At 32.7% G+C, this 23907-nt stretch overlaps 5 protein-coding genes across 8 annotated transcripts; 2 read left to right on the plus strand and 3 right to left on the minus strand.

Annotated features, from left to right (window-relative positions):
- Nucleotides 1-118: 118 nt before the first annotated feature.
- LOC132700365 (AN1-type zinc finger protein 6) lies at nt 119-9442 on the minus strand. 4 transcript variants are annotated; one of them, XM_060667620.1, is made up of 6 exons: nt 9315-9442; nt 8915-8968; nt 3405-3597; nt 3190-3321; nt 2509-2695; nt 119-1422 (listed from the first exon to the last, which is right to left on the minus strand). In XM_060667620.1, exons 3-6 carry the CDS (start codon nt 3501-3503, stop codon nt 1274-1276), a joined length of 567 nt encoding a protein of 188 aa, XP_060523603.1. In that variant the 5' UTR covers nt 3504-3597; nt 8915-8968; nt 9315-9442; the 3' UTR covers nt 119-1273. The 4 variants fall into 4 exon arrangements, with proteins under 4 accessions (XP_060523603.1, XP_060523604.1, XP_060523605.1 ...); XM_060667621.1 differs by having other exon boundaries at nt 9325-9390; XM_060667622.1 differs by lacking the exons at nt 8915-8968; nt 9315-9442 and adding an exon at nt 5423-5555.
- A 422-nt stretch (nt 9443-9864) lies between these two features.
- LOC132700444 (transmembrane protein 138) lies at nt 9865-10703 on the plus strand. The gene is made up of 4 exons (XM_060667766.1): nt 9865-10130; nt 10185-10257; nt 10338-10509; nt 10563-10703. The coding sequence occupies exons 1-4, from the start codon at nt 10000-10002 to the stop codon at nt 10682-10684; spliced, it is 498 nt and encodes a 165-aa protein (XP_060523749.1). The 5' UTR covers nt 9865-9999; the 3' UTR covers nt 10685-10703.
- A 193-nt stretch (nt 10704-10896) lies between these two features.
- LOC132700441 (eukaryotic translation initiation factor 4B) lies at nt 10897-17158 on the minus strand. Its single transcript, XM_060667764.1, has 10 exons — nt 17005-17158; nt 16674-16805; nt 12720-12901; nt 12533-12655; nt 12113-12476; nt 11891-12061; nt 11399-11769; nt 11253-11325; nt 11104-11197; nt 10897-11052 (listed from the first exon to the last, which is right to left on the minus strand). Exons 1-10 carry the CDS (start codon nt 17012-17014, stop codon nt 10947-10949), a joined length of 1626 nt encoding a protein of 541 aa, XP_060523747.1. The 5' UTR covers nt 17015-17158; the 3' UTR covers nt 10897-10946.
- Nucleotides 17159-17447: 289 nt separating this feature from the next.
- Nucleotides 17448-18530, plus strand: LOC132700442 (transmembrane emp24 domain-containing protein 3). The gene is made up of 3 exons (XM_060667765.1): nt 17448-17726; nt 17783-18028; nt 18150-18530. Exons 1-3 carry the CDS (start codon nt 17517-17519, stop codon nt 18375-18377), a joined length of 684 nt encoding a protein of 227 aa, XP_060523748.1. The 5' UTR covers nt 17448-17516; the 3' UTR covers nt 18378-18530.
- Nucleotides 18531-18674: 144 nt separating this feature from the next.
- On the minus strand, nt 18675-23426 carry LOC132700440 (kinesin-like protein Klp68D). The gene is made up of 10 exons (XM_060667763.1): nt 23069-23426; nt 22819-23012; nt 22471-22734; nt 22039-22397; nt 21675-21984; nt 21163-21382; nt 20887-21110; nt 20608-20827; nt 20315-20556; nt 18675-19647 (listed from the first exon to the last, which is right to left on the minus strand). The coding sequence occupies exons 1-10, from the start codon at nt 23102-23104 to the stop codon at nt 19602-19604; spliced, it is 2115 nt and encodes a 704-aa protein (XP_060523746.1). The 5' UTR covers nt 23105-23426; the 3' UTR covers nt 18675-19601.
- Between the last annotated feature and the right edge of the window lie 481 nt (nt 23427-23907).

A 23907-nucleotide genomic window follows, 5' to 3' on the forward strand; every position in this document is an offset into this window, starting at 1 on the left:
TTATTTTTGTCGCCTATGCAAGTGTATTCTTTGCTGTCTTTCCCCACTAGTTTTTTATTCATACTTTTCAATAACAATTTGATTGGATAGAGTGAACTAAAACTTCATTTTAGAGAAAACAACATAATTTATTTTCTATCCTAAATTATATAGTCGGGATGATAAGGATACATACACATATTTTGGCTTATATAAAAATACAATGTGAAACCTTTGTACAATGCTTTCTACATGTAAGAGAAATGGATGCATTTAAATTTAATGGTCCGGACAATATTAGTTCCCAAAGGTCATTGCAAAACAAATACATTTTCGGTTTTATATTGGCTGTTTTTTTTTTGTGTTAGTGCCATATGAGAAATGGGAGGCCAAGTAAAACATACTGGTATTATTCAATATACATATACCCACTGATCATGAGTGATTATTACCGCAATATTTTTTTATTTTTAAAGTAAATGTTGGAAAGTTTCGAGATGATATAGCTAATATTACAAATTACAAAGGTTTTATTAAAGAAATGTTGAAAAACTTAATAAGGTTACATTCGTGGTCGTGGGGTAGATAGTTGAATTTAACCAATTAATGGATCCCATTTTTCAATTTACTAGAAATTTCAGAAACTAAATTATTTTGCGACCTTGGAAAGTAAGCAGTGTTAGTGGTGCAACAATTTTTCTGTTAAAATGGGGATATATGTAGACTAATCATCCATGTAGCAGAAACAAACCTAATAGAATAAAATTGCAAAACCTCAAAAGGTCACGTCAGAGTGATATCGAGACACTACATACTGAAGAAACTCAAACTTAACAAGAATAGTAGATTATATACACAACAAAAAAAGCTAAGTGTTTTACATATACCTATAATTTATTTATTTATTTCAAAATAATTAATAATTTGAGTGGCAATAGTTTGTGATTTAAAGATAATAGCATATGATGTCCTTTTATAAATTCATCATTTGAGTGGATGGCCTATAAAACAGCAGCGTCTCTTATCAGGTCTGGAGCCACCAATGAAACCAAAAAAGCGAAAATATATTAGAATTATATTGATCTAAACGCGCACTTTGATAAGCACGAGTTTGAGGTAACATGGATTAAAATTATGTCACTCCGGTCACATTTACATTCACACGGTGGCCACTCACTCAATTTTATGTCCGTTCGCAAGCACTTTAGTTTTGTGTAAATACGCGCGCACGGCATAAAAACATTTTGGGGGCACTAGAAGATGACCCTCAAAATTATTGAACTAGTGGCGGGGCTCAGATTTTCTGGATCTTCTCGCCGACCACCACTGGATTATTGCGTCTTATCTCTTGAGCGCCCATCTCTCGGTAGTTAAAGCTACAATCGTGTTTGTCGCTGTATCGGTGTACAGCGCAGAAAAGTCTTCCGCAGCGGCATTCAAACCCTATAATTTCAACAAAATAGCTTGCTATAAAGGATTCCTACATTTGACAATTGAAAGCGAGGATTGGGATGTTTTGTAGCTGTTACAGTTTTTTGCTTATATCTTTGAACCTATTATTTTCGAGAACGTGTTTGTTGGTTGTTGGAACCGTAGATGTTTTTGGAAAACGGAAAGAATACTAAAGGTATTTTAAATCAATAGAACAGAGTCAGACTGTGTTTCAAATTCATTCTGTTGAATTTTTTCTATGTTAATTGCTATATTAAGAGGTTAATTTAACCCTAACAGATTAAAATTATTAAGTCTAGTGGAGTTCCAGGGACACCTTAGAGAATATTATTGGCAAAAGCATGCACCCCACAGCCCTTTTTGTAATTTTAATATTTTTTGTTTGATTAAGCATCTAAATATACAAATTTTTGCTTCTTGTATTTTTTTATATCACTTCCTGTCCAAGAAAAAATAATAAAAAATTGGAGAAACTTGTTTTGTCAATTTTTCCTAAAAGTCACAAGTGCTTTGAAAACCCAAAAAACATTTCTGCATGGAATAATAAACATCTTTAGCGAAAATGAGAAAAAAACTACCTGGTGAAATAATAAATAATGCAAAAAAGTACATACAACTTTTTAATATAAAAAGAGAGGGAAGGGAGTCCTGGAAAAAATGATAAACAAACTACTTTTCTATGACCATAAAGCAAAAAGCAGGTAATTTTAAAAGCTGGTATTTTAGACACAGTTTAGCTTTGGGATTAAAGGAGTTTTCTACATTTTATGTAAGCTTTTTAGATTCGTGGCAATATTATTCTTAAGATGCACCAGAATAATGTCTTACACATATAAGAATAAATAGAATAAAAGAAACAGCAAATGAAAAAATAAAAATGAATGCAATTTACTTTTCATTGACTTTATAAAGGAAAACAGTTCATAATGTTGGAAAAGAATGCTGTTCTTAAATTAAATTTGATTGGATTGTCAGACTTCCCCCTCTTATATGTTGAAAAAGTAGAATACGGGAATAAAGGAATCATAATAATTAAATTGATTATTGACAAAAATTGCTTAATGTTCGTCAACTTACCTGTAAGTCCAACCTTCTTGCGGCAGGTTGCGCATCTATTTTTTTTCTTTTTAGACTCTTTGTCGTCTTTATCATCATTACCACCAACAGAATCTGAGGTGCTAGTTTGAGCCTCTGAGGATGTTACATTATCATCGGCTTCCGTGGAAATGGTCGCTGGTGACAGGTTGGAGAGTTCATCTGCGTTCTTAAAGAAAAAAAAAGAAAACTTAGAGCTAATTTAAGGCCAATGCAATATTCTGATGGAAAAAAAATCATGGATGCAATCACTTACAAGGTTATCTGATGGCGAAGAAATTATGATGTCATTGTTTTTGTTACTAGATAAATTTGTTGTTTTTTTAACCAAATCTTCCTTTGACATAATACTTGACAATTTTAATGACAGGAGTGTCACTAAAAATGCATGAACAAATAAGAAACCCATCTAACTGTTGGGAACCCACCACAACATTTAATTATTTTAAACTCATTTTATGAATTAAAAGGACTTGCACTTGGGATCTGCACATTAAATTTTACTTAGATCAACCTGTCAATATTACTGTTAAAAGTTAAAATAAACGAAATACGTTTGAAAAAATAAAGATTAGAAATTAAGAGATGACATAAAAAACGCAGAGACTGTTTTTTTTTTATAAAACAGATTCAAAACATGTCATTGGAAATTTTTAAACTTACTTGTTCGGGAAGGTCTACAACAGTTGAGGATGGAAGATGGCTAATGGTTGGCTGTGCAGTTGATGTGTCTCTGTAGGAGCTAAGACTAGCAGGGGTATTTGTTGGAAGTTGCTGTTTCTTCTTTAAGGCTTCCTGTAAACAGTATCAACATTCGAATACGGGATATTTGGATATTGTTTTTATAAAATATAATTTAGCACTGAACAACTAAGTACCTTGTAGCACAAGGAGCAAAGCCCATCTGTAGCTGGACTGCCATAAAATCCACACCCTGATCGACAGAGTGCTTGCATGGGGTTTTGCTCACGCTCCATTTTGTCGCGAATTATATTCCGAGATGGGTTTAGTATTCCTCTGTACCTTAGTAGTTGATTTAGCGCAGTACAAGTATCGTTCAACTTGTACAATCTGCAATAAAATATTGTTTTAGAAAATCTTGGATGTAGTTAAAAAAAGTTGCATTTCTATGTTGGTTTAAATTTTTATTAATGCATCCACTTAAGACAAGACGTGATTGTCAAAACCATTTGTATTAGACCTGTTGGAAAGTTCAACTACAGCCAGAATAATTTTTTTTTATTTCCAAAAAGTTATGGTGACTAAAAGAACTTGAAATATTTTTTAACCTTAACGAGTTGCTGCGACTATTACTAGCCAAAATATTACGAGACTCAGTGATAAAACTTACAGATTATCCTATTGAAATTAAAAGGGCACCCGAGGAATAATACTTATTAAAGGTGAGTAAATCTAGAACCCTTGTAGCCATAAAGTTTCAATTCAAAAGTACAATTTGAAATTAAACTTGAAAGCATAACAAACGATTTTGGATAAACAAAATTCACAAATATCTTTAGCAATTGTGATTTGACACTGACAGTGACATATTTTCATGTCTCCTTAGAATATTGAAAATTTGGCTTACTACTAGCTTACTCGCAAATTGGTAATTTTTTGAAAACCGATGTTAAGACATCAGAACATGAAACAGCTGTATTACTAGAGATAATATTAAGATATGGAAATAAAGGAAATTATTTTTATCGAACTGTCAGATCAATTAGATCTAAACATTACAAATTTAAGTAGCTAGTAAAGTTTATAAAAGTTTCTGCAATGTTAACTACCTTGATGAAGAAGCAATAAAACCCACATATAGGCATATCCTGATATTCCAGCTGCATTAAACCTATTTTCGTCAGTAAACCATTAACAATTATATAAACGAGAACTAAATTAAATTAAAACGTTTTCTTGAAATAATAATATATCGGTAAATGGAAATGGGTGATTCATATCACAAATCTTTTGTTAAACAAAAAAAGATCAACCAATCAGATACTATGGGCCAAATCTGATTATCACAATGAATGATCCACCATTTGAGTAACAGGTAAAATTATCTATGGACGTCAATTAGGCGTAAAAACATACGACGTTGCATTCAACTTTAGCGTCTTGAAGCGAATTGAAAACCTTACTTTCAACAAATGCGTCTCCATCTTGAACAAGTTTTGTTGATAATAAACGCTTTACGTTTACTCAAACGGAACTCAAAGAAAGGGAAACTTATTTAAAACTAGAAAACATTAAATTCTAACTCACACTTGGACTTTTGTCAGCGAACAATCATCTGGAAAATTTATCCTTTCCTATTGCGTCACTTGGTAAATTGTGCAACGTTTAAACGGAATATCCTTCTACGTTGTACACGATCCTTGAATATAAATCGGGGTTTTCAACTGCCCTGAACAGGCAAAAAGCTCTCTAAACGTTATTTCTAAATCACAATAAGGCTTGGCAAACAGCAGCTGGGTGTCTACGCTAGTGGGACGTCAATCAAATGAGCCCACAACGACAATGATTCACGAAGTATTCACGATTTGTAAGGTTCGTCGCGTGAACTTAAATTGCACTTCACCTCACCAACGCAATCGTTTTACTAATATATGCATTTGCACACTAAATTCTACGCAGTTCAATCCACAAACATCAAACTAATACCTCTCGTACTTGCTCGAACAAAACTGAATGACAAGCATCCAATGTGAAATGACGTCGAATTTTCGTATCGCCAACACTCGGTTCTACGAAAATAGTTGTCGAACGCACGCGCACCACCTTTGGAAAACGACAGATGAACAATGAACCGAGCAGGATAAAGAAGGACGAGGAGAAAAGATCGAAATCATGGCGACCGACTTAAGATGATTGAACAACTTATTTTACTTACCACTAAAAAATGCGTAAATTGGTTTAAAGGTTATCTTCCATGTAGCTGTACCATAATTTTTGGAATGTGCATCCTTTTAAATATAAAATCTGTCAGTCAAAATATCGTTTTCATCATTAGCGGACTCGTTTACAACAATTACAATGGACCGCGTTACGCAGTGTTTTTAAAATCACAGAAAATATATTAGATCAAATTTTAACTAATAATTTTTTGTTTTTAGCAAATCCCCAAATCACGTGCTCGCCAACATTCAAAGCTATTTTGAATTTTTGGTCTATATAGTAAAAGCTTCGACAATATGTAAATTGCAACCAAGATTACTGCAATATGATTTGGCTAGAATAAAATGCGTCTCTATGCAAAACGCAAAAATCTGGGCAGAACAAAGATTGTCACAAATCAGCTGTTGGGTGCGTGTCGTTGATCACGCTTGAAGGCCGACGCCTTGTAGTCGTAAATTACGCAGGCTGCGCTGCGTCGTCGACCTGTCAGTTTCCGTTTTGTTCTCCTTTTTTGTTCACCCCAGTACGACTTCTAATTTAATATTAATGACGCTTCATAAGTTGTCAAATACTTATGCAACAAGTTTTATTAACGACACTTTAATCACGAGTTTCTTTAGGCGTTTAAGCAGAGAAGCTGGTGCTTAATAAACGAGAAACTGAAGAAGTTTATTAAAGTGTTTTCTAGTTTTTGGGTACGTTACAATTGAAAAACGTCAAAGTACTCTGGCTAAAACTACCGAGCGCTCCGAAAACCGTCACTAAAATACAGGAAATGTGCGACGTAGCTCTGGATTGTAAGTAACGAAGCTGACGTCTTAAAGTGCCTTTTTATGCAGGCTTCATCGGTGTATAATTTGGTATTTTAGAGAAGGGCGTGCAAAAAATTTGTTGATACCAAATCGCAACTTAATTTTAATTCACTCAAAAATTTTTTTCAAGACATGTATTAAACCGTACAATTTCACATTAATCATATTTCTTGTTTTTTATTACGACGTCCATCTGATTGGCTGTTCAGTTTGTGGACTAAAGAGCACATTCGCAGAGACCACTTTTGCCCCATCACATATCTTCATAATTTCTGGGAATGGGGACAACTAACGAAATGAAACTGACTCAGAGACCATTATTATTAAACGATCAAAATATCCATTTTTATAATATTCGCGCTGCTAATAAATCGTCTTTAAAGGCATATTCCCTAATTTCAATATACATAAATTGGGAGAATACAAGGGTGAGCCAATCAATAGGGGCGGTGGATCACTCCTTTTCTTATGTTGTTGATATCTATATAACCTACATCTATAAAATATTTCCATTTTACAGGTTGATGTCAAGAATCCGTTATCGTACCCACCACTACTGATCGGTGGATATAGATGACTAAATGAAAAAATTAACTTTTTATAAGTTTCAAAGGAGATTGGGAAAATCTTGAGGTTAAAATCAAAAATGCGAAAATGGAAATTATTCTCAGCGCCGACAAATTCACCGGAAATCAAATGTTGCAATACCTGTATATTATTTTATCATGAACTAAAGTACGTTCTTAATCCCCGCTTCATATTCGATACGGTTTGGTATTTGGTAATAAATATGATTTTTATATTTAAAACATGTTTTACAATTAAACTTTAAGTTTTCCGACAACGAAAAATTATTACTAGAAACACTCATAGTTCAAATAATAAATATTAAATAATCAACAGCCTACAGAGTTTTAACGTCCCACTGTCACAGATTAATTGTTTAAATCATCAATTTAATCTTTCTGAAAAACCTAAAGAAATGAACTTTATTTATTTTATTTAGTCAATTTATTTATATTAGTCAATAAAAATTGGTCACTGGGAACAGTGGCAAAGGTAATATTTGATGAAATTGTAAATTCGAAAATAATAATTAAACTTCAAAGAGCCTAAGCTGTTAAAAGTAGCTACAAAAGCTTCTGTTCCATTGTTTCCGTCTTAGAGAAAAATTTATCGGTACATCTTTTGATTCGATATAAGTTTGTTTCAAATCTCAATTTAATTTTTTAATTCTACCCTTCAATAAAGTTTAAGTAAATTATTGTCCCAAATTCGGTGCGAATATACCTAAATTCGTCTCGAGAAACTGAAAATTTTACTTCTAACGTCTTGTCGAATTAATTTTTTAAATATAGCTAATTTATTACATATTCGCGGTACACATTGGCTTTATTTGGGATATAGTTTGTACATCCTAACAACAAAAAAAGAGCCAATAGGGGTCACGCAAGAAAATATACGATTCCACGAAAAGTTAAAGAAACGTTTAACAAAACTCGGAAGTGCGCCGAAAAATAAAAACAAAGCCGCTATTTTTAATATGACTTGCCAATTCCTGGTTCACTAGACTGTGGCAAGCAAGGCCGCGCCGGATAGCTCTAAAATAAAATGGAATGGAATTAAATTGAATACCCTGGGGCATGTTTTGTCTGCTAATAAAAAATGTTTATCACGCCTGCAATGCCCTATTTTTTTAATAAAGTTTCCAAAAGATATAAATAACGCAGACCTTCCTAAATTTTTTACTCTCTGCAATATAATAATCACTGATTCTTATTCGGTCAATCAAAGATGAATAATAACAACAATCATATAATCATTTGCTCTGAGCTAAAGTAAAAAATAACTGAAGCAGCAGACATGATCATACTACCTATACTGAGATATTATCTTATACCAAAAAGCAAATAATTCTGATATTGCAAAAAACAAAATTTCACTAAAAGACTTTCAATCTGTATAATTTAAATTATACCTAATTTGTGATCTTATTATACTGGTAATTCAAATTCTATAGTCATTACTTTCGGTGCTATGCAGTAAATGCTTGTTTTCTGGAATATTTACGTATTGTTACTATTGCGATTTTGCAGATACTTCTAATATTATATATTATTTCCCTATTACTTTACATACAGTGCTAATAACGTTTATAATTCAAAGGTGTGAACCAGATGGTTAAATTACTTACCTACTTGTTTTCAAAATTTTAAATTGTTCTCAGTTATATACCTGTAATAAGTTACGCAATTAAAAATATTAACTAGCTTTTCCAATCTTGGAGTTCGTCCAAAATCAGGTACTCTTATATTGGCTCGCTTGCCCTGCACTTACTTTCTATTGAAAATTCTATTTCTCTCTAGGCTATAAGATAATTATCTTAAGATTGCAGTTGGTTTGGGAAAAAAATATAATACTACATAAAAATTTAAAAATTGATCAGAGACAAGAATACATGGAATCTATAACAATAAAACAAAAAAAATGCTATTATAGCTGATTATTAATTTTACTATTTCTTCTTCTGCTGTATTTTGAATCAATTTTTGAGACAATCGCTGGCAGTAAGGGAATCATCAATGCACATGGTATTATTGAAAATTTAGCTGTTTAACAACTTCCTAATTTGCATAAAGCATGGATTAAAATATGATTTTAAAAAAATAGCTTACCAGAAAACTGGAAAAATCTGTTATCCGTAGAAAAGCGTTTCAGAATTTTAATTCCTGAAAGAAAAAAAACACTAAAGCTCTTTGCTCATATAACAATATACCAAAATATGATTTGAAAATTAAAAATGATTACTCATATACAAAGAATACTCATATTGAAGATACTGGAAGCAACATAATATCAAATTCTGGAGCTCAATTTCCATGAAGAATTTAATTGTTATTTTAAATTGCGAATGAACAATGACTAAAAATTAATACAAACGATCAAAAAGTAAAATCGTCTGTGACTCAAATGACACCATAGGACAAATCCTATTCAATTTTATAATAATTTATATACAATTACATACAACAACGCTACGTGCAATCAAACATTGTCATTGATAATTAAACTTACATGTACTTACAAAACCCAATAATTCTAAAAAAAATTAATGATAAACTTTTATGTACCAAAAATAAAAACAATAAACGAAGTTATATTTGAAGGACATTTCAGCAAATTTAGATCACGTGACAGTTAATGCGCAAAGCTAAGTTGGTATTATAACGTAAGACGCAACGTAGTTTCGCTGGAAACGGTTTGAGTGGCAAAAAAATTGAAAAGATTGTCTAACACGTATAGATAATCGTATACATCAGAAACTGACGTATATAAACAAAATATGAAAATGAATAAACATGAATTTGCCTAGCTCGTTTTCTTGTTGTTTCGAAGTTGAACGGTAAAAATTGTACTAATAGTTACACCACAATTGAAACCTATAATTACTATTTGGAAAAAGCATATACCAGCCACACTCCTAATTTTTGAATACTGGAATTTCTATTTCATGTATTCTCCATTCCCATTGACCAATTTTTAAAATTTACTTTGGCCAGTGGCCCAAAATGATATTCGAACATGGTATTCCAACCAAATTAGTTCTTTGACGTTTGTCAAAGTAGTTGCGCCGAATTTCAAATTGCAGTGATTGTGAAGTTTGTATCAATCAATAACACAAGTTTACTTCAAGTTTTATTACATTATATTATGTTATTAATTTCTTAAGAATTATTGGCGGTAACTTGCAGCTGTCAATATGAAGTTAACTACTTTCCGATTTTCGGTAATATTAACGATACAAACAGCGTTACTGGGAATTGACTTGGGTGTAAATATAATATCTTTATTAACTCGCCAGAGTAATGCTATCATGCTTATGCTATTTATGTAAGTATTAATGCAATTTCTGAAATATTTCAATTATAAATTTAATGTTTTTAGAATTCAGGATGCTTGCCTAGTGTTAGCTTTGTCAGTTCTGCTGCTGACTTTCTTTTCAACTTATGTTTTTCAGGTTTGTAAACATTTTTTAAGATGAGTTTTATTTGTGGATTGTTTTTTTCACTTTTTGATCAAAAAACTTTCATTTTTCAGACGGGATTGGTTTATCTCCTCTATGAACGATTTAGATTTACTTTGATAATATGCATGTTCTACTTTGTTCTTACCACGATCGTACATCTTTGGTCCTTAATTATGAGATGGAACCACTTGAAACACAATTGGAATGCAATATTTCTTAGTTTCTTTGTTATCCAGAGATTAAGTAAGTCGTTATTATTTTTGACTTTACACTTTTAAACAAGAAACCATTTTTAGCGTCAGTGCTCTACTATTACTATTATAAAAGAGCATCATTAAGAATAAGCGACCCAAGATTTTATGAAGAAGTCGAATGGGAGCAGAATAGGTTGAGGCAGGCAAATATACCTGGGAATTGAAAATTGCCTTTACTGAAACCTGGAGTATTGCGAAAAACCCAACATTTACTGAAATAAATATGTATGTAATATTTATACAATTACAAATATTTTAAATTTTAACAAAAATTATACACATACAAACATTGTCTCATATCAAAGGAAAAATATACTCTTCTGCAATTAAAATTAAAAAAGAAAATGCTTATTATTGTTTAGCTTATTTCAAACTCTTGTAAAGGGGATATGAATACAGCAGAACACATAAAATTTTACATTTTTGCTAATCAGAATTATCATCTTCCTGCAAAAAGGCGAATTTGTTACTCGCTGCAAAATTTGGAGGTTCTGGCTCTTGAAGTTTTGGAAACTCCTTCTCATGTTTTTCTCTGAAATAGAAATGTCAATAACTAAAAACATAATTTAATCGAATAATTTACTTTCTATCCTCTTTTCTTAGCTTCTCAGTTTTTCTTTTGTTATCTGCCGGCGATTTATGCTCCTTTCTACTCTGAGAAGATATACGATTGTCATCTTAAAGAAAAATTAAATTTGATTCCAACCAAAGTTGACAATATTGACTCCTCACCTCCTCTTTTTTCTTTGGCTGATAAATCGCCGTCACTTTCTTCTCTCCTGGATGGTGGTCTCCCCCGCTCAATCTAAAGAGTTCCAAATTATCATATATACTATTAAGGGTAAATTGGTACATTATAAAACTGCACATGCACTTACAATCTTGCTGTTGTCATCCTCTTTGTTTCTCTCCATGCTATGATGAAAACTTCTCTCCCTACTGCTGTCTCTTGCCCTACTTTCTTCCCTGTCCTCATTACTTTCATCTTTTCTTTCACTACTACCCTCTCTCTGGTTTCTTACATCCCTATTTCCCTCTCGCTTTTCTCGACCTGGCTCAATCAATCTGTCATCCTGCTGCTTCAAAAGTTTTTCTTCAATCTGCCGCTCCCTTTCACTGGTATCGACCGGTTTGGCATTGCCGAAAATGGCGGCAGAAGGCACTGCTGTAGCAGGATCGATAGCGGGTTGATTTTCCAGAGGTTTTGTTCTGGGGGCCAACTGTAATCTCGGCCTTTGACGCGGCTCCCCTTCAGGAGGGTAAGGATCAGTTAAAAAAAATGCAGTTCCTAGATGCACTAAGGAAAGCAGTGAACGGGTTTACGCAAGAAACAACAAAAGCAGATAATGATGAGAAATATTAATACTTACAACTAGCTGACTCAGAATCCCTATCCTCTCTACCATTTCTATTGTTACTTCTTGTAATAATACTCTCTTCCCTATCTTCATATCTTCTGTTAAAACCCCTCCTATCATCCTTGTCTCTATCATCAAAACCTCTGCTTCTGTCAGAATCACGATAATTAGATCTTGAAAATCCTGCAGAAAAGCACTCAATATTAATTCAACAACATATATAGAACTATTTGCCTCTGTCTCGATCTCTGTCGACATCCTTGGACCTGTCACCATCCCTCCATGCACCTGGCCGGTCATCTTGATCTCTATTTCTACCAAAACCACTATCCCTATCCCTTCCAAAGTCCCTGTCCCGGTTAAAACCACGGTCTCTATCGCGACCCACATCTCTACTGTCGCGCATGCCCTCCCGTGTGAATGAAGAAACTCTACGTTCGTCGCCTTGGTCACTGGAACGATTTCCTGATCGCCAATCACCAAATGAATCACTAGGATTTCTGTCAGAACGTCCCATGTCACCCATCCGCCCTCCTCTTCTGCGATCATTGTCCACATTTGCAGCAACTTCAATCCGGATGCGCCGATTTTTTAACATCTAAAACACCAAAGAATGCATATTTTCTGCACTGAATGTAAGAAAATTATACTTACAGTGTCTGGAATTATTAAAGCATTCAGTAAACTGTCTCGGTCTTCAAATTCTACATAACCAAATCCTCTGAGCTTAGGTGCCTCACCAGATCTTTCATTCTTGGGAATTTTCATGTTAGCAATCTGGAATTATTTCAAAATTTCAAATTATCAGTTATCTGGCAACAAGTTCAACCATTTTTCATACCCTTAAATTTTTAAAAAACAATGCGATTTCATCTTCATCTACATCATAGGGTAAGTTTGATAGGTACGCTATGTATGGCGGTTCCTGCGGTACCTTTTCACTAATATCTTCAACATCTCTAGAAGCTTTTGGCGCCGTAGGGAGGACAACATTAACCATTTTTGGTCTTGAATCATAGCCATCTTAAAAATATAATTACGAGTTTAACGATCGTCAGGTGCATTTACTTACTTTCTTCCATGCCAATCAGACTGTGTCAGAAACGACTTCTCAGTAAACATTCTTTTTAAAAGTAGGTCTACAATAGATTAGTCTGAATTGAGTTTTGGTGGTCAAAAGACTACCAACTCGCAAATTGCACTCAAACTGCAGGCTACGAGAGTTTCCATCCATCCTAGTGCAACACCTATGCCTAAAGAGGCAATCCCGGGCTATAATCACTAGTTTGGCATTTTTCTGGTTCCCTCGCCTTACTATTAAGTAAGTCTCCTTCTAGAAGATAGCCGCCTGACTCAGACCTTCCCGTTGCAAGGAATGTAACCAAGTACATAGTGTGTATGCCCCAGGTGCGAGATTATTGTAGACCATATTAAAAAGTGTTTCAAAGTCCAAAAATCATCATGGTTACCACATAAATTAATTCAACGTTTATTTATTTATACAAGCAAGGTTACTCAACAGATTGGGATAGCCCAATTACAGAGCAGTACAAATTAAAATCAATTACAAATATCGATACGCAAAAAAATGTCTATTATAAAACACAACACTAACGCCAAATAACAAAGTCGGTGAATATGAGAAGAGCAATCTTGATGAAAAATAATTAAGGATGAAAAGACCTACTTCTAAGAAAGTTCAATTCAAATTATACAAAATAGATCACATAATAGAACATCCAGCAGTGATTCCCCGTAGCACGTTAGAAAGATTTTTAGTGTTACCGTAACCTCAGTTTTACTTCTGGTAGGCCCTCGGTATATTTATCAGTTAAAGATTACCACGGGTAGGGTTAATTTGGTTATCGTAATATATTATTTTGACGCCAGTTTGGGTGGGTGGGATTTTATTCGGTTACGATCAACCTCTTATAATTTGGATTGATCGTCCTGACAGGTAAGGTGTTTAATCCTTAATAATTCTTCGATTGGTCACATCCAAATAGTTGCTTAGAGTAACTGCGAACGTGGTGCCACGGAAAAACACTCCTATGCAGAGAAGTTTTTATTTCAGCCACAAGTAACCTTTTTAACATGATATTGATATAATAACTCAATAATACATTGAACATTGCACAATCAAAAAAATATCAAATTCAACGGAGGATTAAAAAATGGAAAGCGGTGGCTTTTTACCTGTGGTTGACAACTACGGAGGGCGGTTAATGAAACATTCCGCAAAATAAAAGCTGTGTAGTAAATAATTAATAATGTTACTATGCCTTAAATATACATTTTTATGTAGTCAGCGTAAAATGTAGTATTACATAAGGGTTTATTATAAAATTTATTGAATGTTTCGTTTTTGTCCGACTATCCTGCGGTCTTCCTAATAGTTTCTATTGAAGCACCGGTTGTAAAGGCTGCAGATGAAGCTAAATGCCGCGCGCTTAATTTTTTTTCAATTTTTGATAATTTATCGACTGATCTGTGAGGTGATGGGCTTATGGGTTATAAATTCTCAACCTCAACCAATTCGCTTTTGTTTTTCTTGTATAATGTATTAAAGTGAAGTGAATGCAGTGCTCAGGATTCTCTTTAAATAAAGTAAATCTTAGCAGAGACTGTAAATCAAGCTTTAGTTTTAAGTGATCATGGGTTTCCAGAGTTTTTCCTAGCGTGAGGTTTTCCAGAGCGGAGAATCTGCAAGGCATTTGGCGTGATCACATTCAATTTCTTTTATTTTACAAATATTCAGTTTCATATTTTTTTCTTGGGTTTTTATCTGCTACAAAATGTATGTATGGATATAGCGAAAAGGAAGATGTCAGTTTTCGTACTACTGCCATAGCTGCTTTGCTGGATTATTTATTTTTTATGTTTTACGCTGCCCATTTTGCTCAAAACAGAATTGCAGTTTTACCATCGTTTTTAATAATATGCAATTTTTGCCGAAGTTCATTATACTTTTGTTCTTTAATTTATTTATTATTAGTGGCTCTGTTGACATTTGGGTGTACTGGTGGAATCGATAAACTAAAGGACATTTATACAATATGTTTTCAATCTAGCAAAATTGTTATTTAATATTTTTCTAGTGGCACCAACACAGCAATATGTTTTGTATTTGGATTTGAAACCCATAAGCTTTTCCTTTAATATTGACCTTTCAGATGAATAGACAAGTGTATTGAAGCGAGAACTATACCAAACATTCTTTTTAAACAATATCAACATAAAAAATGCAACACAAACAATTTTAATTGCAAACTATAGTAATATTTCTTACCGCTAGTGGTTTGATTGACTTGTAAAATCACCAACCACATGCCAAATTGGTATTACATTTGCAAAGAAGTGTCATAGACCATGTCTCAAGAGCATACAGATTCATGCCCAATTAGTACATACCTCTGGCATGTGTCATAGATCATGCAGAATCATTTGTTTATTATACCCCAGCCTTTTAAAATTTTTATTACGGGCTACCAAAAAGGAAAAAAATTAACATGTCTACAGAATAGACAACCCCCTGTCAAATTGGTAATTGTGTGTATGATCCGATTTGTAATGCCTGGAGTCACCTTATGGTTCCCCACTTCCATTCTTTCCCATCTTGATAGTCATCTTTCTGATAAATTCCAAATCAGCTATTTTTGTTTGTTTGTTTGTTGTGCCTTCATTATTTTTATCACGCGTTCGCATGTTAATGTTCAAATTTTGATATTTTGGACTAATGTAGAAACTGTTATTTAGAAGTTTACCTGTATGTCTTTCCCGTATTTTATTTACTTAAATAATTATACGTTATTTTGGTACTTACTTGAACTGCTATCCCATTTTTAAAATTTCTTTCAAGAATCCTCATTTTGTTTTTGAGGTAGTGCATTTCTTTGGCTGCTTTCTGTCTTTGCTTTGCATTTTTATCAGTATCACTTTTATCACTTTAATGACACCTATGTTGTAATTGTGCAAAAAGTATACCCAGGCTAGGAGCGGTAAGGTTGCATAGACACATTTTACACCTCGTGTCTGAAGTGCTACAGAGTTTTCTATTCGGGTGTGACCAATCGAAGTATAATAAAAATTATGTTCCTAATAAGTTATTTAAAAGCTCATCTTTGACAATATTATAATTTAATCTCAACCAACATATGAGAGGAGAGTTAGAAAAATAATTATTCGTGATAGCCACGACACTGAAAGTTAGCCTCATCCGAAGTGTACAGGGGCTAGCATTAAAAAGAATATAGTTCACACAAAACTCAGACTGCAAATGATTATTTACTATCTTATAAACAAAGAAAGTTGTCATTTTAGGAGTGAAACTCTGAAAGAATGAAAGTCTGTCTACTGTCTATCTATTAATTTTTTGTATTGCAGTTTGGGTAAAAAAGTAATTAATAAATGTAGATAAAATATACAAAACAGGAAAAATAGATGATTTAGCTTAGGGAAACTCTTTAGTCTGATGGTCATGTCAGACATCATTCAGTGAAAAGTATAATATGCAGCACCTTTATCAACTTGTTGCAAAATATTATTATCTCGTCAAGATTTTTTGCTTAAATAATTGCATCAAACAGAAAAATATTTACTGTAAAAGATCACTAAAACTTCGAAACTGCTCTTTTCAATATCAGTAATCAGTTTTCACCAAACCAATTTTTCATTTTGAAGGCATTTGAATTCTAAGATCTTTCGAAAAGAAAGAATATATTAAATTACAAAAAATGTATTTAAAATTGAAAAAGAAATATGTAAATAAATCTCTCTATTCATGAAAAAATCTTACCATAATCATCAACTTCATCCGCCCAGCTAGTAGTTGATTTCCTAATTGGCTGAGTCGGTAGAGCACCGGGAGTTTCTTGTAAAAAGTCGGTCAACGCAAGGGTTTTCCCTTTGGTCTTTTTTCCTTTTTTTCCTAGAAGGGACCAATTTATAAGTAATGGATAAATACGTTTTAAAAACACGAGGTCGCTTTGGTGAGAGTAAAGAATTTATAAGAATCAAAAATGAATATCTAAATGACTGTAAATATTAGTAAAATTTATTTTGAATACAGATTATGGTACATACGACAATAAAAAAAAACTACATCCAAGAAATGTGTATTCACTAACCTGAAGCCATATTCAAAGAAGCAAAAACTATTCCGTAATGGCAGAACTGGACAGGTTTGACGTCAGAAGTAAATGTCAATTGTATTGTTCCGGTAGGTTGGTAAACATAAGAAATATAAAATAACTCAAAATAAATTATTTTATAATTTTCTATCAACGCCACATCAAATATCTTCAAACAGGAATGTCAATTTCTAATATTTCTTCTAACCTCATTGCCACTGGAATATTGTTTACGTTAGTGACTACAAAGGTGTGTTGAGTTTGGGAGATTACAAACCATATGGCTACAAATCTTAAAAACAATTATATTCTTTATATAGCATTTTTGTCTACATTAGTTTTAGTGAAAGTCAATGTTAGCAAAGCAATATTTTTGAAGATTGTTAAGATAGCGAATCAAGTTTTTTTAGTAAAAAATATATCGGTATATTGGTAACACTGACGAACACCTCATCAAACTTGTCATTAAGTTGGGTGAAAAAGGGGTTATATCAAGAAAGATAAAATGAATGCGTCAGTTAAAATCGAATATTTTGAAAGTCAGTTTCTTTGGGAATGAAATTAAGTTAATGGGCACGATGTATGTCTGTTTGGTTGTTCTTTTCTCACTAATTTACTCGATCTTGGGTACCGAATTAACTTTCGAACTGACGGATAATGGAAAAGAGTGTTTTTATGAGGAAATTAGGGCTAATACAACAGCTACATTAGAATATCAGGTGCGGTTACACTAAATTTATATTTTGGAATAAAATTATTGTTGAAATTTATTTAGGTCGTCACAGGAGGCCAGTATGATGTAGATGTAGTATTAGAAGACCCGAGGAGGAATGTTCTTTACCAACAAGCAAAAATGCAATTTGATTCCCACACTTTTACTGCCCAAACAACTGGGATATATTCTGCATGTTTTAGCAATGAATTTTCAACGTTTTCCCATAAACTTGTTTATATGGATTTTCAAGTTGGAGAAGAAGAGCCATTGCCAGGAATTAGCAACCATATTACTGCATTAACACAGGTAATTTGAAAATAGAGACAAGTTATTTTAGTCAAGCTTATTCTGATGGTACTTGAATGTATCATGCACATAATATATGTCAATATCACTCATATTAACAGCATTTTTTAAAATTTCTTAGATGGAGTCATCTGCGGTTGATATTCACAAATATCTTAATGTGATAATAGATCTACAAACTCACCATAGGCTTCGGGAAGCACAAGGCAGGAAGCGTGCGGAGGATTTGAATGAAAGAGTGCTATGGTGGTCTATTCTTGAGTCTGTGGCAATAGTGACAATTATGGTTTCACAGGTGTTTATTTTGAAAAACTTCTTTACTGATAAGAAACCATTAGTGAGTCGATAAGACTTGTGTAAAATGTAATTTAACTGTGTTATAAAGTGTAAATGGTGGTATAAGTGGAACAGATTAGCAAAATTAAAAACTATTTGTTTCAATAAGTTATTGATTGCAAACGACTTTGTATAGATTTTGTGGTATCTAATCCTGTAATAAAAGCCGTAGCATTTTCAGATCAAATTAGTATGTTATAGAACCTTAGAACAAAATGAAATGAGAAAAGTTAAATCTAAATATTAAAAAGTAGTGGAGTGTAGACTTAGTGCCAAAAAATTGCCAAAATATTAACAAAAAAACTAAGGATATTTCTAAGATTCTTTATTGCATTTCTACATAACATTCCTGCTAACCCCTAAACTGGCAACCAACTTTGCATAAAATATAACAAAAAATCACAGTACACAGTAATACATAAGTTGACTAGAATCTTTTACAAAAATACTTTATTAAACGAACATTATTTTCTAACAGAGTGTGAATGTAGAACAGCAAATTAGCAAACAACATAAGATTCAACTCAATAAATAATTTGTTTCTTAAAAAGTTATTATACTAGAGATGTTTTGCCTTAAGTTATATTTTGGTTAATGGTAACAAATTTTAGGCGTCAATTTAGAAACATTTACAAAAAACTAAATATATAGAACAAAAAAAGGAGTGCTATTAAAACCATTGTACCATTTCAGAGATGTTTATCTCTATCTCTTATTTTATATACACATGTTTGTTGAAATAATTTTTTGTTGGATTTGCCAAAGACCTTTAACCCGCCTTAATATTTGAATTAGTTATATAAAAAAAATGCATTTTTTCATCATATTAACATAAAAAAGATTATAATTTTGAGTAAAGCACAATAAATACGCTGATTAGTAATTTTAGAAAGAAATAATTCACATGTCTCACAAACCTCAAATACAAAGCTGCTTAGATATATAGAATAGATAAGAATTCTTGAACAATTGCGTTGTTATCATGTTTACACCCAGTTATAAGTCAAAAAAAGTTCGTGGACCAAATAAACAGCAGTGTTCATATAATTCTATATATGTAATTAATGAGATACCAAGAATAAATAATGGAAAATTTAACAACAGGGGTTGTTTATACTTTTTTAAATAAACTTGTAAATATATTTGCGCAAAATATCTGTTAAAAACTAGTACATCTATAAAAAAATAAAAAGGCAAAAATATCACAAAAAATTAAAACATGGCCATTTCTTTCTTTCTAGTGGTGAGCTTTTGCGGACTTCGATTGCACTGTTCTATTATTTCTGAAATCAAATAAAATTCTTTTAATTTATAGTCGCAAAACAAAAACTAAAACCAGATTGGAATATTTAGGAGATCAAAACGTAAGTCTTCATGTGTACATGAAAACTGACTTGCATAACAAATTTAGGTGGCATTAAGTTTTATTGTTCTTACTTCCTCAACCCTTTGATGCAAGTTTTTGCTTTAATATTAAAAAAAAAACAACATTGGTTAAAAGAAATGAAATAAAAAATCTAGAATGGAAAATTATATTGTTTTTTATATATGCCAGGTGTTTTTAGCATGATTAACCAACCCTAGAGGGTATTTTGAGTACATGTACTCAATAAAGTACAAACCAGCGGCATAACCTTCTGCGATTTTAATATATTATTGTTGTAACATTTTCAAAAATTGATAAATTTTTGGAAAAATTTTCTTTTGTTTTAATATTTCTAGAAATACCTAATTGTTGTAAATTGTTGAAAATATTACAACAGCATTAACATAAAAAAAAATGGGGACGTTTAAGATAGGGGGTCTATTAAGAAAATACCTTTATATTTTCTGTTAATAATAAGTCGTATTTTTTCTTAGTAATGAAAAAGTGACAATCCGCTCCTGTCAAATTTGGATGAAACTTTCTAGAATTCTAATTCACGACATTGACCATTTAAAAATTCTTACTTTAAGTTGTGAACGTCGGTGAATATTTTGGTTGCCATCTTGTACTTATTTTCTTGTTCGAGTTTCGAGGTACCACGTGCGGACGAATGAGGTGCCATCTTAATGGTTAGATGACTATTATCTATTTCATTTTGTATAAGATCAGTTACAATAGCTTTAACTTGAGGGCATATCGCGGGTGGAGTATAGTCTTGGGTAATTCTCAGTGGCATGTCCAATTTCAAATCCAGGACATTTTCCCCCTAAAAATTAAGGATAATATTATATTTACTTCGATTAATAAAGAACGTTACTCTGTAATTAGGAGAGGTCCTGCCCATTTGTAGGGCATAGTCTGATATGGGTCTCCTATAATTATGAGCTATTGGTCTTTCAGTGGGTTCAATGTGACTCATTTCCTTTCTGAGCATCCAGTTGTCAACGTTCTCATCAAAGTAAGCTAAACTTAAAATCCTTGATCTTTCCTCAGAAGGAATAAAGTTGTCAATAATGAGAAATAGTTTTCTTAACTGCCTACAAAGAAACATTTCATCAAGACAGAAGAAAATACAGATTTGTTAACGACAACGAACATTGCAGCTTCATTATTAGCTTCTTCAAGCTCTTGCCTGTCCTTAAGATAAACTTCGTGATTATCTTTCATCTCCTGCCGAATTTGCTGTAACTTACTGTTTAACCTTTTCATTTTGTCCCTCTTGTAGTCCACCTGCTGTTGAAGGCTGGCAAAGACCTGTTTGAGTTCAGTACAGGTTTCCTCTTCAAGTTCAAGACGCTGTTGTATCTCTCTTTCTCTTTTCTACAAGCCAGTTCAACAAAAATTGGACAAACCGCAGCTAATAACTTCTCACTTTTCTATCAGCAATTTCGAGTCGTTGCTGTTCTAATTTTAACTCATTTTCATTGACACTGTCTAAGATATTCTTGCCGCCGTGAACCATCTGTTTTTCCAATGCTCTCAATTTCTTAGCTAATTCATCAACTTCCAGTTTGCCTACCTCAAGTTGTTTTTCTTTTTCGCCTTCATTAATTTCACTCTCTGAATTTTCATCCTCTCCTTCACTGTCAAGCCTAAATGTAATGAAATACTCCTATGTTAAAAATAAAAACTAAATCATTAGGGTTGATTTTTTTTTCGTGTTTAAAAAGTCTTTCGAACAAACAAAAATTATTAATTATTTTATTTATTGAGTTTGTTAGTTTGCTTTAAAAGTATTCAGTGCATAAAATGTAACTTATATAACACCATTCGATTTTCTTTAAATTCAATAAATACTCCCAAACTTCTTAACTCATTACTGCGGAAGAATGATTAGTGTCAAGATTCACTAGGCTTCCCTTGAAATTGCAAAAGTGGTCTTACCCATTAATCTCAATTCCATTGCTCTTTTCACTTATTAAAGCCTTCAATCTTTCAATTTCCTCCTGCAATAACAACAATTTGCCATTTTTAATATCTTCATTCTTTATGGGTTTATTTTTGATTGACTTGGCTCGATAGGCATATCTTAATGTGGTTATTGTCTCTTCATAATTGATGTTAGCTGGACCAACATTAGCTATCATAATGGTCTTGCTGTTTCCCCCTAAGGAGTCTTGCAACAACCTAGTAAGTTTTGAGTCTCTATAAGGAATGTGCGACGAATTTTCAGCGAGTGCATATATAACATTCCCTAGAAAAACAAAATTAGAAAAATTTTTACCTCCCGCTATCTTGTGGACGTTACCTAAGGAAGACAATGCTTTATTAATTTTAGTGGCTTCTTTTAGTCTATCTCCAGTAGCACCAGTTTTTGATTGCCTTTCGCTGCCTGCTAAATCCACCAAATTAAGCTTACCTACTTTCATGGTTTTTGAATCAACCTCTGCCATTTCAATAATAATTTGAAATATGGCGTGAGATCGAGAACTGTGTTCATTCATATTGGTGGCACCAGTTGTTCTGTTAAAATTGCCATTTCTCATGGCTTTCAACATATCTTTAGCGCTCTGGCAGGTTTGTGAATGCAAATTGGTAACAACAACTCCTGAATCAGGTAGCTCCCGTAATTCATGACTTTTTGTGCTTTTGATTCTTAATAAATCTCTAAAATGCATTTTTTTTTTAATGTGAATAAAAACTAGTGCACATTGTCTAGTCGTTGCTTTATTTATAGTACCTTATCTCTTCCATGTAAATCTCAATGTACCGAACACTGACTAAAAACTCTACACCGGTTTTTCTTGAAATGTGGCTCCATATTTGATTGAATGTTCTCGGAATAATACCCATATTTTCACCTTCCTCATCATCATCCCCCTCCATAGTGTACGTTTTTCCTGTACCAGTTTGACCATATGCAAAAACACATCCATTGTATCCATCCAAAACTGATACTACCAAAGGTCTTATAGTTTCATCATATATTGACTGTTGCGTTGATCTGAAAAATCGTCAATTTTAGGAAATTTATGTAAAGAACACATTGTGAGTTGATGTCACATCAGTGTATGTACTGAAAGCTTACATTTCGTCATAAACTGCATCATAGGTAAATATCTTATTTCGTTCATTTTCAGTCTTCGCCTTCAAATTCTCAACTTCAATAACCCCCCTATTTGAATACACTTTTACAATGTTTGAACATTCCTGCTCTTGTTCCTTTAAACTTAAAGGTCTACACCTGACAATGACTTGTACAGATTCATTATTGGAATTTCTCTGAAAATCATCCGTATTTGAAATCATGTTTAGCTGTATTTGTATATTAAACTCACATCTGTTGAATTTGGATCGGTATCAGTTGAAGTCATTATTTTATCTATTGAAGGTTACGTGAGAACCATAAAAATCGCTAGCTGTTTACTAGCTGCGATTTGTCTAACTACACCGGAGTTTTATCGATTTTGTGCGCCACCTTCATACATGAGGAAAAATATTTTTTCAAAATTACTAAATCTTGTTACCTTGAACATCATTAAAATTTGTGGTAAATAAGATAAATGGGGAAAAGTATTTTTATCCCTGTACATTTTTTGACGCATCTTTATGTAATAATGGGAAACGCATCATAGTATTATTTTAGAATAAGCTTTAAAAACTTAAAATATGATTGATAAAAAATATTTTGCGTTCTTGTTTTAAGTTAAACTGTTTTGTTAGTTTGCATTTTAAATGAATTAAATGTTTTAACTTTTACGTTTTGACGAAACAAAAATTCCTTTACAAGGTGTCACAAAAAATAGTCACAGAGTTTAGAGGGTCCTAAAAGAAATCCAACAAGCAAAAACGCAAGTTTGGTGATCTTCGAACCGAATGATAATATCGTTATACGAAGGTAATAATGAAAAAAATATATAAAAAGGTCTTTGTTATACCTTCGGTTCGGGCACAGAACAAACTTAAGTTAAAACACAAACTAACCGCGGTTATCCATAGGCAGAGACTAAAAAATTAATTATCTTTTAATATTCAAGGATCCACGGAACAAATTGCTCTGCTTGCCATCTATTGACAAGTAGTCAAATATTTTCCAAGCGCTTTCTTTAATTCCTGCTGAATACCAAAAGCGACGAACTGGTTTTCCTAGCAGGCAACTCAGGAACTGCAGGAACTC

This window comes from Cylas formicarius, unplaced genomic scaffold (assembly GCF_029955315.1).
Source record: "Cylas formicarius isolate icCylForm1 unplaced genomic scaffold, icCylForm1.1 PGA_scaffold_4__25_contigs__length_36172078, whole genome shotgun sequence".
NCBI lineage: Eukaryota > Metazoa > Arthropoda > Insecta > Coleoptera > Brentidae > Cylas > Cylas formicarius.

What these genes read in the sequence shown, in the direction of transcription:
- LOC132700440 (XM_060667763.1), bottom strand. Translation starts at nt 23,104, where the DNA reads ATGACTTCAACTGATACCGATCCAAATTCAACAGAT. An exon ending in GATGCAGTTTATGACGAAAT is followed by an intron (nt 22,735 to 22,818) that starts GTAAGCTTTCAG and finishes ACGATTTTTCAG; the next exon opens with ATCAACGCAACAGTCAATAT. An exon ending in AATGGAATTGAGATTAATGG is followed by an intron (nt 21,383 to 21,674) that starts GTAAGACCACTT and finishes CATTACATTTAG; the next exon opens with GCTTGACAGTGAAGGAGAGG.
- LOC132700444 (XM_060667766.1), top strand. Translation starts at nt 10,000, where the DNA reads ATGAAGTTAACTACTTTCCGATTTTCGGTAATATTAACGATACAAACA. An exon ending in TTTCAACTTATGTTTTTCAG is followed by an intron (nt 10,258 to 10,337) that starts GTTTGTAAACAT and finishes TTCATTTTTCAG; the next exon opens with ACGGGATTGGTTTATCTCCT. An exon ending in CTTTGTTATCCAGAGATTAA is followed by an intron (nt 10,510 to 10,562) that starts GTAAGTCGTTAT and finishes AACCATTTTTAG; the next exon opens with CGTCAGTGCTCTACTATTAC.
- LOC132700442 (XM_060667765.1), top strand. Translation starts at nt 17,517, where the DNA reads ATGCGTCAGTTAAAATCGAATATTTTGAAAGTCAGTTTCTTTGGGAAT. An exon ending in CAGCTACATTAGAATATCAG is followed by an intron (nt 17,727 to 17,782) that starts GTGCGGTTACAC and finishes AAATTTATTTAG; the next exon opens with GTCGTCACAGGAGGCCAGTA. An exon ending in ATATTACTGCATTAACACAG is followed by an intron (nt 18,029 to 18,149) that starts GTAATTTGAAAA and finishes AAAATTTCTTAG; the next exon opens with ATGGAGTCATCTGCGGTTGA.
- LOC132700365 (XM_060667620.1), bottom strand. Translation starts at nt 3,503, where the DNA reads ATGGAGCGTGAGCAAAACCCCATGCAAGCACTCTGTCGATCAGGGTGT. An exon ending in TTGTAGACCTTCCCGAACAA is followed by an intron (nt 2,696 to 3,189) that starts GTAAGTTTAAAA and finishes TTTTTCTTTAAG; the next exon opens with AACGCAGATGAACTCTCCAA. An exon ending in CAAGAAGGTTGGACTTACAG is followed by an intron (nt 1,423 to 2,508) that starts GTAAGTTGACGA and finishes TTGAAATTATAG; the next exon opens with GGTTTGAATGCCGCTGCGGA.
- LOC132700441 (XM_060667764.1), bottom strand. An exon ending in GGATGAAGTTGATGATTATG is followed by an intron (nt 12,902 to 16,673) that starts GTAAGATTTTTT and finishes TATATTTTTAAG; the next exon opens with ATGGCTATGATTCAAGACCA. An exon ending in AGGATGACAACAGCAAGATT is followed by an intron (nt 11,326 to 11,398) that starts GTAAGTGCATGT and finishes GGAACTCTTTAG; the next exon opens with ATTGAGCGGGGGAGACCACC.